General features: G+C 42.5%; 1 protein-coding gene across 1 annotated transcript in view; it reads left to right on the top strand.

Moving 5' to 3' along the window:
• The window catches only part of wwox (WW domain containing oxidoreductase), a 161,989-nt gene that overhangs the window by 42,680 nt on the left and 103,967 nt on the right, over positions 1-15,342 (top strand). Inside the window, exons 6-8 of the mRNA XM_004070065.4 lie at positions 2,989-3,077; positions 6,722-6,907; positions 12,259-12,523. Of these exons, the coding sequence (XP_004070113.1) occupies positions 2,989-3,077; positions 6,722-6,907; positions 12,259-12,523 (540 nt within the window). The remainder of the gene's footprint in view (positions 1-2,988; positions 3,078-6,721; positions 6,908-12,258; positions 12,524-15,342) is intronic.

Raw genomic sequence — 15,342 nt, 5'->3', positions numbered from 1 at the left:
TCACTCTATTAGCTCTTATTTACTTTTGGTTATTTAGTTTAGCAAATTTCTGACTGAGATGGAACACAAACAGTAAAACAGTTTTTTTTTAAATCTCTGCTGACATTACACTACTTACTACTACATTTTTTGCATTGAGATGATTCTTCATGAAACAATGTGTCTTTTATTTTGAAAGGAAGTCATGTGAACCTTTGTCAAAGGACAAAAAATATTCCATATTTCCTTTTTATATTCATTTTTAATTTGTGCCAAATTTATGATTTTTATGGCAACAATAACATAAATATAAAACAGTTTTTTCTAAAGGGTTAAAGTTAGACTTTCGGCTCTTGCTGGGTTGAGGTCAGGGAGAATTTGACTCAAATGGTCCTTGAAGTGTTGAGTATTGTAGAAGCTGCTTTAACAGAAAGTCGATGATGTTCTGGCCAGCTGTTTTGATAGGTATTTGATAGATTTGAAGGGTGGGGCATGGTGGCATCAATGCCATGGTTTTTTTGGTTGTCCAGCTGCAAAATTCCACATGTTTCAATCAGCTGGGGGCGTTGGAGGCAGTGAGCCCTGCCACCGTAAGCCGATCTCAGTGGTGTTGCGAACTCAGCGATTGCTCCAGAGTTAACCGGAAAGGCTTCGCTGCTTTTCACTTTTTCTTCGCCCTTGAAGAGACCAAGAGTTGTCAGGTCCTCGTAAAAACCCTGAACAATTGCGTCTGTATGTTCTCCCTGTCTTTTCCTGCCCTCTTCTTTTTTTCCCCCCCTTCTTCTCCTTCCAAAACCTGGCCATCTGTCTAATTGTTCACCTCCATCGCTTTAATGCTTTTTACATGCTCCCCCCCACTCTCTTTCCAGGCAATAAACTTTATTTTCTTCGCAAGACTTCAATCTACAGGGGGAGGGTAGGCAGGCGGGCAAGCAGGCTGCTCACCTTCTCCCTGCTGGATTTGCTCCAGTGACCCCCCCCCCCCCCAACCCCACTTCCTACCCCCCCCTCCTCTGGTCTCACATTACTCCATGTCTCCTTCCCCTTTCCTCCACGTCTCCAGGGAGAGTAATATGTGTCCATCAGGCCAACACCTGCTGTCATCTTCTCTGCTGGTCTCTCTCTCATAAGCAGCAGTACTGTCGAGGAGGCCTCACCCAGGTCGTCGCCGACTCTGACCTTGTTTAGATGCCTCCTTTTTTTTTTTTTATCGCACAGTAAAACTAGCAGCTGAATCACCTTTAAAAGAAGCACAAAATGGTTGCTCACTACTGGCTTTTTCTTTTTTGATTCATGCATGCGAGTCCAAAATATTCCTATTGCATACATAAGTGGTTAAAATAGGTTGTCTCCCCTGACCTGTGATTACTGCCGTGTTCAGATCATATAAGCTGGTATCCTATAATCGTATCTATAACAGTCATAAGCAGCTCTTTAATGATCTGTAATAGCATCCATATAATGGCATAGAGTGGCATCAAGAGGATAATTCAGCCATGGATTATGGTGTGGTAGCTATGTTTTACTCTTGAGTCACAACACTAAATTTGTTGTGTGCGTGAGCATGTGGGAACCCACACTGGAGCAGTTATAGTGTATGCAAAGTACCTAAAGACTTGCGCCTCCATCTGAAGGTGCTCTTAACCCTTTTTGTGCTCAGGGGAGCGTGGAGCGACCCTGCTGCGAGTGTCATGTGTACTTAGCTCTGCAAAGACAGGGTAAGTGCGCTCCCATGTGACGCGTGCGGACAGGAGATCATTTGAGAGGGGAAGTCTGACAGCGGAGCAGCAGCAGATGCGGCGGCCGTGGTGGCGGATGCAGAGCTGAACGCTCCTCCAGGTGTAATGTGAGCTGACAGCGTTCCTCAGGGATTCTGGACAGGACGAAGCACAGAGCAGAACCTGGAGACTGGAGCGTGAGGGATGCGCTGCCCCCTGGGTTCAGCTTGCTCCGTCTCGCTTCGTGCTGTACGCTACTGTTCTAACATATGCCGTGGTCCCATGTGGGCTGATGCATTGTTAGAAGGTTGAACCTCGCTTGTATCTTTTGAGGGCTTGTGCTGATAAAGAGGAAGAGAGGTGAAAGAAAAAAAAGGCTGGGTTTACACACTTGACAAACATGGGTATATACTATTATTAAAAAGGAATGCCCCCTTCAGGCCTTGATGCACCTCTGCTGAGGTCTGTGGCCTGCAGCTAAATGCTACAGTAGGATGAAGAGGATGATGAATATTTAGCTTGTCTCCTGCATTGTGTAAATGCAGCTATGCATTCACTGCATAAGTCATTTATCTTTCTCTACTTCTGTCCTATCTGCACCTTGTCTTCTAACATATGGTGCAAAATGAGCCACACACACATATGCGTTCAGAACACATACACAACCTATACCTTTGGAGTCTTCGTTACACTTTCAAAAAACTGCTTTGCACGCTGCACATATCCACGTCTCCAGTAACTCTTGTGGAGGAAAAAGAGGACATTTCAAGGTGGATTTTTCTAAGCATATAGCAGGACCTTCTAACATGTATGTAAATTACATATTGTTGCGCTGAACAAGTTTCCCTTGAAGCTAATTGTATGGACAGCTGATCTATTTTCATGCCATCTAATAATGCACAACATTCTGATGAATAAAGTCAAATGCAACATTCTCTCTTTGCCTGTCTTGCCGCTATCGGAGTCAATGTACTCACCAACTATTCAAGCTATCGCAACAACTACAGCGGCAAAACATTTTCAGAGAATAGAAGTGATGTTTTTCCATTTCCTACATTTTATTTAAACATCTACATCAATAAACCCCTTTTCCCTAATTTATTGTTTATTTTGTTGATTTAAAAAAGACAGAGGTAAAAAAAAGAAAGAAAAAGAATTATATGTACTATTTGATAAAAAATGTGTTAACTTATAAACTATAGTTTTCACAGAGAGACAATAATTAAGAGAAAACTCAATTTTCGGTCTTCACAGGAAATGTTTCATTTTTCCCTTCTTTGTGTTTTAACAGCATAAAGCCAGAGTGGAGGCCATGATGTGCAACCTGGCTTCCCTCCGCAGTGTCAGAGAGTTTGCTGAGTCTTTCAAGGCCAAGAATTTGTAAGTCTAAAAGTTAATAGTTGATGTGAATTTCCTCACAATTTTTGAATGTTTTTTTTTATATCTAGAAAATATTGTCTACATGTAATAAAACAGGGAAAAGCAGCACATTGTAATTTACCTGCCTCCAAATTCCTTCACTTAAAGCACATCTTAATGATTATTGATGGACACCGTATGGGTGAGCTCTCAGGAGTGTGTTTGTGTTGATTTGCTTGACATTGGTGGAAGACACTTGGTATCACTTATTTTGTGGTGGTCAGCTTTTCCCGCCGCTCATTTGCTATTTTGGGGTCATGCGTTCTGTGGTCCCTGCTGCTCATCCGCTTCGTAGGTCTCTCAGCACAGGGGCTTGTGTACACAGCGTGAATGTTGATGTCAGCAGACCCCCTTAGGGAGAGGCAGGGCACTTGCTGCCCATAGCTGCCCTGGGGCTGGGTTTGGCTGTCCAGGACACGTGTTTGTCTTCACAGACAAGCTTCACGGCAGTTTCCTTCACTTGTTGTGCTAGAGTTCTCCTCTAACGTATACGTAGAGGAGCTAAAGTTAGGATGTTGCCTCCTAACGTATGACTCTTCCTTCCCCATGTCTTCTTTTCTCACTGTTTGTGTCAGTGGGTCTGGCTTTCCCATGCTCTCATGTTGTCTCAGTCCCAGTTTGTGTCACTCTCTGTACTTCAGGATTTTGGCAAGGTTGTATTTCTTCATTAGGCGTGCTTTTGGGGGGAGTGGGGGACTCCCAGGGGATGTCAGAGTACATTAATTCTCATCAGAAAGCGAACAGAGCAGAGTGGAGGCAGGGAGCTCTGAGCTGTGAATGGCACTGGGCAGCTGTCTGAGTCTACCACCACTCTATTCCTGCATGTATATCTTCAGGCATAACACACACACGGAGAAAAACACAACACACACGCAGAGGCGCACCCAGACAATTCCAGCGTGCTTGCACGCACGTGCACTGCAATGCTTCTGCATCGTGTCATTGACAGGTGAAATGTAATCAGAGTCTTTTTCTTTTCGTTCTCTCGTTTCTCACTCCCCTGCTTTTAAGTGCTTTAGTCAGTGGCTTTCACGGTGCTTTGTGTTCCATTGACCCCGATTCTGCTTTAATTGCCTGTCCTTCGAAATGAAATTACCTGGATATTGATATTGTTGAATGCAGTGCAGTTTTGTTGGGATGTAATTGATGGAGGACAGCGCTGACAGAACGCCCAAAAACAATTTCTATGATGAACATGTGCGATTGGCTCTCTGCTTTTATCTTTGGCGACTTCAACAAATAGCTGCAGAAGACGGTCACTGGACGTTCACTTTCACTCGGATATTTCCACACACTGTTTCCGTCTGCTCTTTTGGGCCAAATCATGAATCAGGTGTGTTCCCACATTTATGCAGCGCATGTGCTGCCAGTTTCCAGCTTTCCAATAAAGTGCAGCGTTAATGACCACCAGCCTGAGCCCAGCTCACACAGGCAATCTCTTCCTGCTGGCCCACATTATCATAGAGGTCAGGGGTCATACCCACGGGGGTTATTTAAAGTAAATATATAAACGGATGTCTCCCCGTTTGGTAGTTAACACCCTCGTTTGACCAGCGCTGAGATTGCAGAGTGCAACTGTGTTGTGTGAGGTCTTAATGTGGAGAGAGGGACCGTGGTGTGCTGCAATAGGCCTATTAAAGACATTCATTAGACCTGCGCTTATGAGAGGGGGATTAACTGGTGGGCAGTTGAATTAACAGGCCTTTTACATTACTAGCAGACTCACCAGAGGGCTGTCCGAGCTGCGAGGGGAAAATTCTCTGCCGGGCTGAAGAAGAAAAAAAAAGTTGATTGTGTGAATTTTTTTGATTTTATATTATGAGATATAATTTTAGTGACATGTTTTCTCTCCCCTCTGGCTTTTACATAATTTAACATGAAAATTGGGGTAAAATAACAGCATCAGTGAGAGGTTAAAAAGTTCAGATCAGGGGCTCACTATGACTGTGTGGCCCCCAGTGAGGAGCTGAGTTTGTCTCATTGTGTACCTCACATTCCATAACACATGCACATACAGAGCCAACAAAAAGCAAAACTTTTAAAGACCCACTCCCATAAAAATTGTTTTGTGATTTTAACATGTTCTTGTGTAGTTCTTCTCCCAAGGAGGATATATCTAAATACATTTAAGCTTAAAATTGTGTTTCTGAGTGTCTCTTTAAAACAATTGTTGTGAATGAGGAACAGACAGAAAAGATGCTGTTGAACAAAGCTTTTAGGTGTGATGTAGGTGGTATGATCAGCAGGCAATAAGCTCCCTGCTCCATCTTCATGTTTGTCGTCCAAGCTGGCATTAAGCTCAAAACTGTACGAGTTGATAGCTCTGATATTATATCTGATATTATCTCTGATATCTCGCCTAGATATTTAGGTTATCTAGGTTAGATTTGGGATTGTGAGGGGCTGTAAGCTAGCGAGAGAGTGTGAAAAGATGGATGATGGACAGTTCCACTCAAATTTCTCAAGGGGTACCGCTGCCCTGCAGAAACTATGTTCTAGAAAACATCACAGGTTCTTTTGATTTTGGCTAAAACCGGCATAATCATAATTACCGGTAAAAGACCACTGGGAATGCTTCTAAAATAGATCAAAAGATGATTGGAGTGGGACTTTAAGTCCCACAACTTTTCTATTTTTTGAATCTTTATTTTATCAGGTTAGAGAGGTCATCTACTTAAATATGTGTTTTTCATTTTTCCAGTTCCCTCACCTTTCTAGTATTTTGGAAGACAATTTAAATATCTTAGTGCTGGAGTGCTGCAAATGTGCTGAGGTTGGCACTCTTTAAGTTGACTCCAGCCTAGGTTTGTGCACTTTAATGAACCTTGTGTGTTCAGAGGCCTGAAGGTGATCATACAGTACACTGCTATGTAATAGTATGGGATGGCTCATTATAGAGAGGCATAACAATTCACACATTAATTTTCCAGCATCCAGTTTTTAATTAATCCAGTAGGCAGTCTTAAACACAGGGTACACAAATTGCCTTCGGCCTCATAATTAATTCTAATGGAAGAAATTAAAAATTGGTGGGGTGTGTTTGGATTGTGTTACTGTGGTTCTGAACTCGCCGGAGCGTTGCTGTCACCGACAAGGATCTCCTGCCCTGACCAATCCTGCGATCTCCTTTCTCTGTTCTATGAGCAAGAAGAGCTACTTAATATTTAAACGATTGAAAATTCAATGTATGTCTGTTTCTATGAAAACAGAAGCCTCTTATTTGGTGTTTGATCATTCCCTGTGTGAGTTTTCTTTGATATGCTTATGCATTTCTCAGTCAGTGGGTTTGGTTGAACTGCTGGAGCCTGCATTGACACCGTTTCCACTGCCCACCCACCTGTGAAACGTTTTGAGATTAGCTTTTATTGTGGCTCTGCTCTTGGACTCCAGCCAGCTGCATTCAGCATCTACTCTACCTTTGCAAAGGCCTCACCAGAAAACTGCATCATGCCAGGGTTACTGTTGCTCTGTCTATGAAGAGCTCTATGGTCTACCCACTCTGAAACAACGTTGTGTTGCTTTTACTTGTTCCTGTTGTTTTTATATATGTATATATATTTAAATTTCAAAATAAAATTCTTTTGTCCTCCACGATCTCTGCACAGGCCCCTGCACATTCTTGTGTGTAATGCAGCAGTCTGCACTCAGCCATGGACCCTAACAGAAGACGGCCTGGAGTCCACTTTTCAGATCTGCCATCTGGGTCACTTCCTCCTGGTGCAGTGCTTGCAGGAGGTCCTTCGTCGCTCCGCCCCGGCCCGGGTGGTGGTGGTTTCTTCAGAGTCTCACAGGTGAGGACACTTGCACCGGGCAGGACGGTTCATCGTATGTAAAGCCCCGTTCGCCATCTAAAGCCCTAACGTTGGATTTGTTCTCTCAATGATGCCCCCAAGATTTTTTATAAACAAAAATGTATATTTGACTTATCCTTATCATTTATTTGACAAAAAACCCAGCTGGAGGTAAATGAAAATTTGATGGAAAAGATGACAAAGCATTTTAATCTTAAACAATGAGCTTATTTACCCGCCAATTTTAACCGCACCCCCCTTAGTACACACACCCCTCCCCCCTCAATATATACATTCAAACATAAACACACACACATGCACACACACACTCTCTCAAACACACATACACGCACACACATTTTGCAAGGAAGGTGGGACCTAGGACCATCTGTCCCCTGCCTCTTCCCTGGTGGGGGGTACGGGCCCCTTTGCAACGGCGGCTGTGTCCCCGGGGTGCCGGCTTCCTGGGCCCGGCGGTGCTCTCTCCGCGCGGTGGGGGGGTTCACATTACATCTGAGCCGGGGGTGTTCGTGTCCCTGGGGGGTGGGTTCTGGTCCTTGCTCCTGAGTGCTGGGCCCCGCCAAATTTCCAACTGTGGCCGAGCCTGGTCGGGCCATATTTACAACACCCCTTGTGGGCCCTCTTTTTTCCCCGGGGTTCCCCCCTCCTGGGCGGGGGCGGCGGGCCCCTGCCTCGCTCCTCCCTGGACCAACCGTGGGCCGGGCGGATGGCTGCCTGGAGTGCGGAGTGGGTCTCCCTTGGGGGGTCCTGGCTCGTACCTGGGGTTGGGGCGGGGGGATGCCCGGAACTCCTTGGTGGTGGTGGGGTGCTCGTCTGGGGCTGTGGGCGTCCTTCTCCGGTGGGGCCCTGCGCTGGGTTCTCCCGGCGCGGCGGGGGGGCTGCTCTCCTGGTTGGGCTGGGGCGGCGCCCTCTTTCCCTCCGTGCCTCCCTGCTCTCTGGCTCTGGGGGCCTTGCGGCGGCCCTGCTGGCCCTGGCCTGGGTGGCGGGCTTGGTCGCCCGGGCGGCGGTTGTTCCCTGCCGGTTCCCGTGTGGCGTTGGGGGGATTCCGGCTACCGCTGCTGGTGCGGTGGGGGTCTTGGGGTGGGGATGGCTGGGCACTCTCCCTCCTTCTTTTCACGTTCCACCATCCATTTTAGAAGAACATAAACACTCACCTGAGCACAGGTGTTAGCTCAACAGACTGAATGACTGAAATATTTCACACTAGTTGGTTTTAAGGCATAAGTATGCGTGTGAACATTATCTGTTTTGTGTACATGTCGACAGGTGGACATTTTTGCAACTAACAGGTGTGTTTATAACATTTGAGTGTGTGTGTGGACAGGCTCCGCCCTTTTTTTTTTTTTTTTGTTTTGTTTTTTTTTTACATTTAAACCTTACCATAATGATTAACAACCAGTAAACTTGTTGCTTTATGCTGCTTCATGGTCTTATCCCCCTTCCCCTCCTATTATCACCCCCTACCCCCCCTCTCTCTAACGTCCCTCTCTCTTCTTCCCCTCTTTCCTTTTCCGTCCGGTCCAACACCAAAGATTTTCAGACATGTTTGAAATTAATAAAGTTTGGCCCCAATTATAAAAGGGGTTTATTCAGACATACCTTTGGTTTGTCTGAAGATTAATAACCCCTCTTGTTAAAGTAAAATATGTCCAACCCAAGAGGCCCTCAGCTCTCATCTGTCTGCCTAGCTGTTGGACAGGACAAGTTAAAAAAAAAAAAAAAAATGAGCCTATTTAAACTTGATAACAAAAAATCCAATAAAAATGTAAAAATGACTCAAAAATGTTAGATTCAGCAGATAAAACTAAACTTGTATGTACATACTAGTTTGTTGGACAAAAAACTATGTTGTAGTCAATAAGAGAGTCCGTAATGTTCATCATAGGTGCACTTGAACTGTTAGAGACAGTTCAAGTGTTGTTGGACCTTTAAAGGATGTTGTTTAATATAATGGTGCAGAAAATCAAAATGTAGCTCCCACAAAAAAGCAAGAATTCTGCCCCTGTTACTTTTTAAGCGCATAACAGCTTACCTTTAAAAAAAAAAAATTCACTATTCATTATTATATGAAACCACTTGTAACGACACAACAGGTGAGTCATTATTATGTTAAGACCAGCGAAATTTGATTATTTTGAATCCTCGAACTGTAAACATATTTCCATAATAGGAATTGTTCCTCTTTCAGAATTTGCTTGAATAAAGACATAATAAAGTTCCCAGACCTTATGTAGGGAACCGTAGCACCACCCCTAAAACATCAGTTCTCCCTCCAGAGAACTCCTCCGTCCTTTAATGGATCATGATCAATTTGTTTAAGTGATCAATAAACATCGTTTTTATACAATACATTTAACAAAGCCCAATAGATAAGTTATTGTTATAGGATTTAATCAATAGGCCAAATTACAAAAAATAACTTTTAAATGCCCCCCACTACTTTTATCTGAGTATAAGTCTGGATTAATTGGAAATGACTATTTTGATTTTCACCTGTAGGGGATAAAAAATCTATTTAGTGTATCCAGAAACTGTAGAAGAACGAGAAAGAGTTATTCATTTATGGAGAGAAAAAATAAGCATACGTCTTAAAAACCTTATGAGGAATTAATTAAAAACAGATTTGATTTTGTAAATTTTAATCAATAAGAAAATCTCAACGCATATCTCAACTGGCTTTGTCTGACTATAATCTTTTATTTTAGGTCTTTAGATTCCATTTTTGTTTAAATATATCCTAAAGCATTTAAGCAACAGAAGAATTAAATTGTTGAATTTAGAGTGATTTTAATTTCTGACTTTAGAATGTTCATTTGGAAGGACTGGGCTTAATAATTGTAATAGTTTATTATCTTAATTTCTATAATTTTTTTAATTTGGCTTTTCTGAACGGATTGTTAGGAAATAGAAGAAACACCTTAAATAAAATAAGTCATCTGAGCTGTGTTTACATTACTGATCGAGTTTTTCGGATTTTGGGTAAAGATTTTTTCTGTAAAAGGTTGTGCTCCCTGTAAAAGAAAAGTCAAAAATTCTTACCTCATTGTCAGATTTTCTTTAAATAAGCAAAAAAAAAAAAAAAAAAAAGCGCCAATGGCGTGAGAAGAATGGTCTTACCAAGAATTCTTATTTTAAGGAAAACATTTTTGTCACTAAGACGTGTTTTTTTTTTTTACTAATGAGAAACTTTCTTCAACTTTCTTGCTTCGACAGAAAACCAAACGTTTTTTTCTTGAAATAAAGGTCTTTGTACTTTCTTTGGGTTCAGTTTTTTGCATTGTTTGCACAGTCATCAAACTAAAATTAATCAGAGTTACCAAAGAAAGGACAGTTTGGTGTACCAGACTCTCTTGCCTCCCCTTCCTCCCCCTGCTATAAACTGTTCTGGAGGCACCACTAGCAGTAATCTCCCAAAACTACCCTGTCAATTCTCCAGCCTTTCAACTTCAACACTTGCTGTTCCAGTCGCTACACTGGCTGGTTTTCAGGATGAATTGACAGATAGAAGACTTGCTGTGTATTGCCAAACATGACAGCCTCACTCACTGAAACTCATTTCCTTCGCCATGCTATCACTATGAATCAAACGTATCATCAGCTTGATGGATGGACTTATCAGCTAAAATTTACTTTGATCAAGTATCCGCTTCTTTCTTGTTTGACCTCCTGACTCAACCCTTTCCCCCCTTCATCTATTGTTCTTAAAATCTGTCTTTTTACTAAGCTATTTTCCGGATGCTGTGTTTTTTTTAACCATGTGGTCGACAAGCAGGATGTCTTGGAATGATCTGTGAACCTCAGCCTGAGCCATGAGTTTCACATCCTGTCTATGTGCAACATTGATCCTGGCTTCAGTCAGTCAGATGGCCTTGCTGTGATTGATTGGAGCTTTCAAGAGAGTCCTGAGACTTGGAGAGCCTTCACAGTTGTCCTAGCAGATCAACTGTTGTATGAGTTGCATATATATTTCCACTGGTAAACTTGGCACCATAGAGTAAAATAAAAGCTTGGGATTGCAGGAAAAGCTGTCATAAAGGCAGCGTTGACATCAGGCCCTGAGTATTGACTTGTGCAAGGCAGGTTTTGATAGTGCAAAACTGTCTAATGCAAGAAAAATGGGGTATCCTTCGAAAGCTGAGAATGCTCAGTTGCACCCCTGACCTGCTGTCTATCTTCTCCTGCCACCATATCACAAATCCTCCTCTGCTTCAGATTTAGCAGTGGCTTAACCTGCATCAAAAATAGCTAAAATAGTACCAAAGAGCACCAGGAACCGACCAACTAAAGGGCCAAGGAGCAAATAGGATATCTTGTATTACATCTTCCGTTTTCTGCACCTCATTCCACACCTATATTGCATCTTCTGAAGTTTCCTCCCCTTTTTTTGTTTGTGTTATTTACCACTGATTTTCCAGTTATTCACTTAGTTGCCACTTGCAAGTGGCGTGTGACCCCTGAACTGGTGGCATATTGTATCCTTTAAGCTGCCTGTCGGCTGGTGAAGCACTGACCTGCAAAGGATGGGAAGGATGGACATGCGAGTAATAACTGGACACTTTATCAGCTCCCACCATAGGGGCTTAATGCACATTGACTTTACCTTGTAGTGAATCAGATCGGGCTCAAAAAGAGAAGATGATACCCTAAATGAAATTACACCTAATTCCTTTAAACTGGAACTCATTTTATGAACACACTATATGTTTGCTTGTTGGCTTAATCTCTATAATTTTTTCATGCATCTGCAGTTGCGCTGCTGAATCTCATTAACTTTTAACTAGATACAACTTCCATGGTGTAAATAACTAACAAATACTTTGGGTGTTCATGCATTTGATTTATCAACCTCTGCTTGCTTAAAGTACTTATGAAGTTACAGCACATGAAATGAAAAGCCTGCAGATGTTGTAATATAGCCAAGCAAGGATGTTGCAGGAGGCGACAGTAAAGCAGAGGCGGCGAGCTTGTAAAATCACAACAAGGAAAGCAGGTGACATTTTGATTGGTTGTTTTCTAATGAGTGGATTAATATGTAGAATGTTTTCCCGCTGGTTTGGAGCCAATCTTTTTTTTTTCTTCCTTTATGCAACACACATATACACACACACTCACATGTTGGGTTTTCTGGGTCTGTTGTCTGTATACATAATAGTTCAGCAACTAGCACAGTGTTTGAGAGGCCTTGTCCAACATCTGGAGTTTAACGGCTTTGTCGCAGGCAATTTAAGAACATCATGTCATGCCTTTGATTTGCATGCAGAATGCAACACAATCTGCTGTCTGCAATCCTTCCTGCTTTCTCACCATCGCAGCGGTGGACTTTCTTCCAGGTTCACAGACCTCTTAGACTCAAGTGGCAAGGTGGACTTGGCCCTGCTGTCCCCCCCCAGGAAAGAATACTGGTCCATGCTGGCTTACAACCGTGCCAAACTCTGCAACATCCTCTTCAGCAACGAGCTCCACCGACGCCTTTCGCCACGGGGTGTGACCTCCAATGCAGTGCATCCTGGGAACATGATGTACACCTCCATTCACAGGAGCTGGTGGCTCATGACCTTCCTCTTCACGCTGGCCAGACCATTCACCAAATCTATGGTAAGGATGAACAACACACCTCACAAACAGCATTTGGTGACAAAGTCTCAACAAAATACATAAATCTTTTTTCACAATGTCAGTGCATTAAGTTCTGTAGCACATCTCTAACTCAGCTGGTGTTTGTCTTGGCACATTCTTACGAGAAAATACAGGAAAAGGATTAAGATAGGGAGATCTGGAGTGTGTGTATAGAGAGTCTGGCTCTCATAGATGGAGATATTTCGTGGTTCGTTTCCCTCTTCCTTTTGTCGCTGTTTGTTTGATCTTTCTGCTCCCCTCAGATGGTTTTTTTTGAAAACCAAAACTAAAAGGTTACTGTGAAAACAATCGAGGTTCTGCACAAAGTAATTCTTTTGTCAAGGATATTTTTTAGAACATGCTTGTCTAAGAAACATTGAACTTTATATTTACTGGTAGTTTACAGAGTCTTATTTTTAAAAGTCGGAGATGATACATTAAACAGTTTATGTCCTCAGATGCTGTTTTTGAGCCAAACAAAGGGAGGATGGCAGTTTTCAGGCCCAAGGGACCTGTTGTAAGTTTAATTTAGAAGCAGCAATAAAACTAGATCCTCTCAGAAAATTGACCTTCAACCATGATGGTTATTGGACTCGCTGTGCCTTCATGTTCCAAGGTGCTGTGGGTTTTCTTTTTTTTTTGGTCAAAAGCTCCTGGTGGGGTCATTCCCTGTAGAAGGAGGAGTTGGAAGTGTTGCAGGAGATAAAGTAGCTTCATATTGTGGGCGATGACAACGCACTGCATCGTTTTGGACATGAAATTACATCATATTAGCTTTACTTTCTTCTTGGCCCCAAACTGATTAGAGCTGGCGGAGCTTAGAGCCATGCAGCTGCATGGTGTGAGAAAATGTGTGAAGTGCAAAGCAGTTGCTCCTTTCCTCTGTTAATCGCATGACCTGCAACGAATAAACAACGTGTGTGTATTAGCTACATTTTCTATGTCTTTCCAGCAGGGTCAGTGTTAGGTCAACCGCTTTGAACAGACCCCTCTGAATAATGCAGTGAAGTATTTCGAACACTAAGCATGCACATGTAAACACTTACTTCTTTAAAGACCCACTCCAATGAAAGATATTTTTTAACATGTTCTTGTGGCATTTTTCTCATGACAGAGGACAATATTTAATGAAATTTAAGCGGAAAATTGCTACAATATTGGTCACTATTTTTGTTGCACCAGTAATGTTAGTTTGGGGTTGTGAGGGTCTCTAAGCTAGCAGCAAAGCGTGTAAACAGATGGATGATGGGACGTGGGGGCAGGCTTACTCTGCAGCAACAGTCCCGTCCACAACTGAGAGGTGTATTTCTAATGAACTACTGCCGCTCTGCAGAAACTATGTCCTAGAAAACAACACAGGTTTTTTTATTCTGCCTTAAAACAGCATAATCATAATTAAAAGACCACAAGGAACACTTTTAGAATAGATCAAAAGATGATTGGAGTGGGACCTCAAACCTTGCATGAAATCATTGGAAAGCCCGTCTAGTCTGGTATAACCTCTGATTTAGAGGATGTTGATGCTCTTCTGCTAAAACTACTGAAGCTTTCGCTGAACGTCACTGGACAAGATGGAATAGGATGCAAGGTCTCCGCGGTCAAACCTTGACTCTCTTTAGATATGATTGATAAGGTCCAGCTCTGTGATTTATCTCAGTTTGCTCTGTGCTGTGTGCATTTCGTCAATGATATAAACAGGATTCTTGTATTATCTAATGCATGCTTTCGTTTACTTATTGCTCCTTTCCATTTGGTATTCTCATTGTATTTGTGATTGCACTGGAAAAGTTGCGTGTTGGAAGGCAGCGTGGTGCGGCTTAAGTGAAGATGTGGGAATAAGAGATGAGAAGAGCTTCACCTCAGAGCAAAAAGCCCCACCAGTCATTTCTTTATGTGTTCTGTACTTCCCCCTTTTAGTTTGACATTTTTCTCAGTCTTCTCTGTGTTCTTTTTAGGTCACCAGGATTGGACGGGAAGTTTTGAGCTCTCTTTGTCTCTAAAATGAGGAGTGCTAATATTTTAGGTCTTCGCACATGAGTGCAATTAGCATAAGTCTTTTCTAATTCGAGTGGGGAAACATGTTCTCTCCATGTCCTTAATTAAACGAAGTGTGGATGTTAGTAAATATTAAAGGACAAAGGTAGTGCTAGTAATTAAATTTTGGAGTGCTGACACAGCGATTAGCTAAAACTCATGTCTGATAAAGGCCACACACAGCCTCACATGCACAGATACACAGACACACCCTTAAGCTGAACATTTGCTCTCGTTTAAATCGGAGCTTGATAAGACCCCTGGAAGTGTATCCTCCTTAAAATCCCTCTCCTTCTGCCCCCACATTAAGGGTTTAATAAAACAGTGATATTATTTCAGTTATTGGTTGCAGGGATATGAAGATGCTATCGCTTTAATTGCCTGCGCACGCTGGCAGGATCCATAGAGATTGTTCTGGGATGCAAACATAAGCAGAATGTCGACTCCAAAAAACAATCACAAAGCCCCCATGTGTGTTCTTTCACAAATAACCAGCCTCTCATTTAAAACACAGGTTTGATTTATAGGAGCAAAGGTGAGGTGATATACAGTTTCTCTGCACAGGCAGGCACATGAAGAAACCGACATGCAAAGATTAACTGGAGAAACAGTTAGAGTGGTCTTAAATCTTTAATCTGATGATTGCGTTAAAGTTGATAAAACATGGTGTCAGGTCATGTTGGCCAGTCGCTGCTTCCCTCCTTCATTAATCAGATTTCACGCTCCTGTTTTTAATCAGATCTTCATTCTATCTTTTATAATGC

Source organism: Oryzias latipes, chromosome 6 (genome assembly GCF_002234675.1).
Source record: "Oryzias latipes chromosome 6, ASM223467v1".
Classification (NCBI taxonomy): domain Eukaryota; kingdom Metazoa; phylum Chordata; class Actinopteri; order Beloniformes; family Adrianichthyidae; genus Oryzias; species Oryzias latipes.
This window is presented reverse-complemented; position numbering and strand designations above follow the sequence as displayed.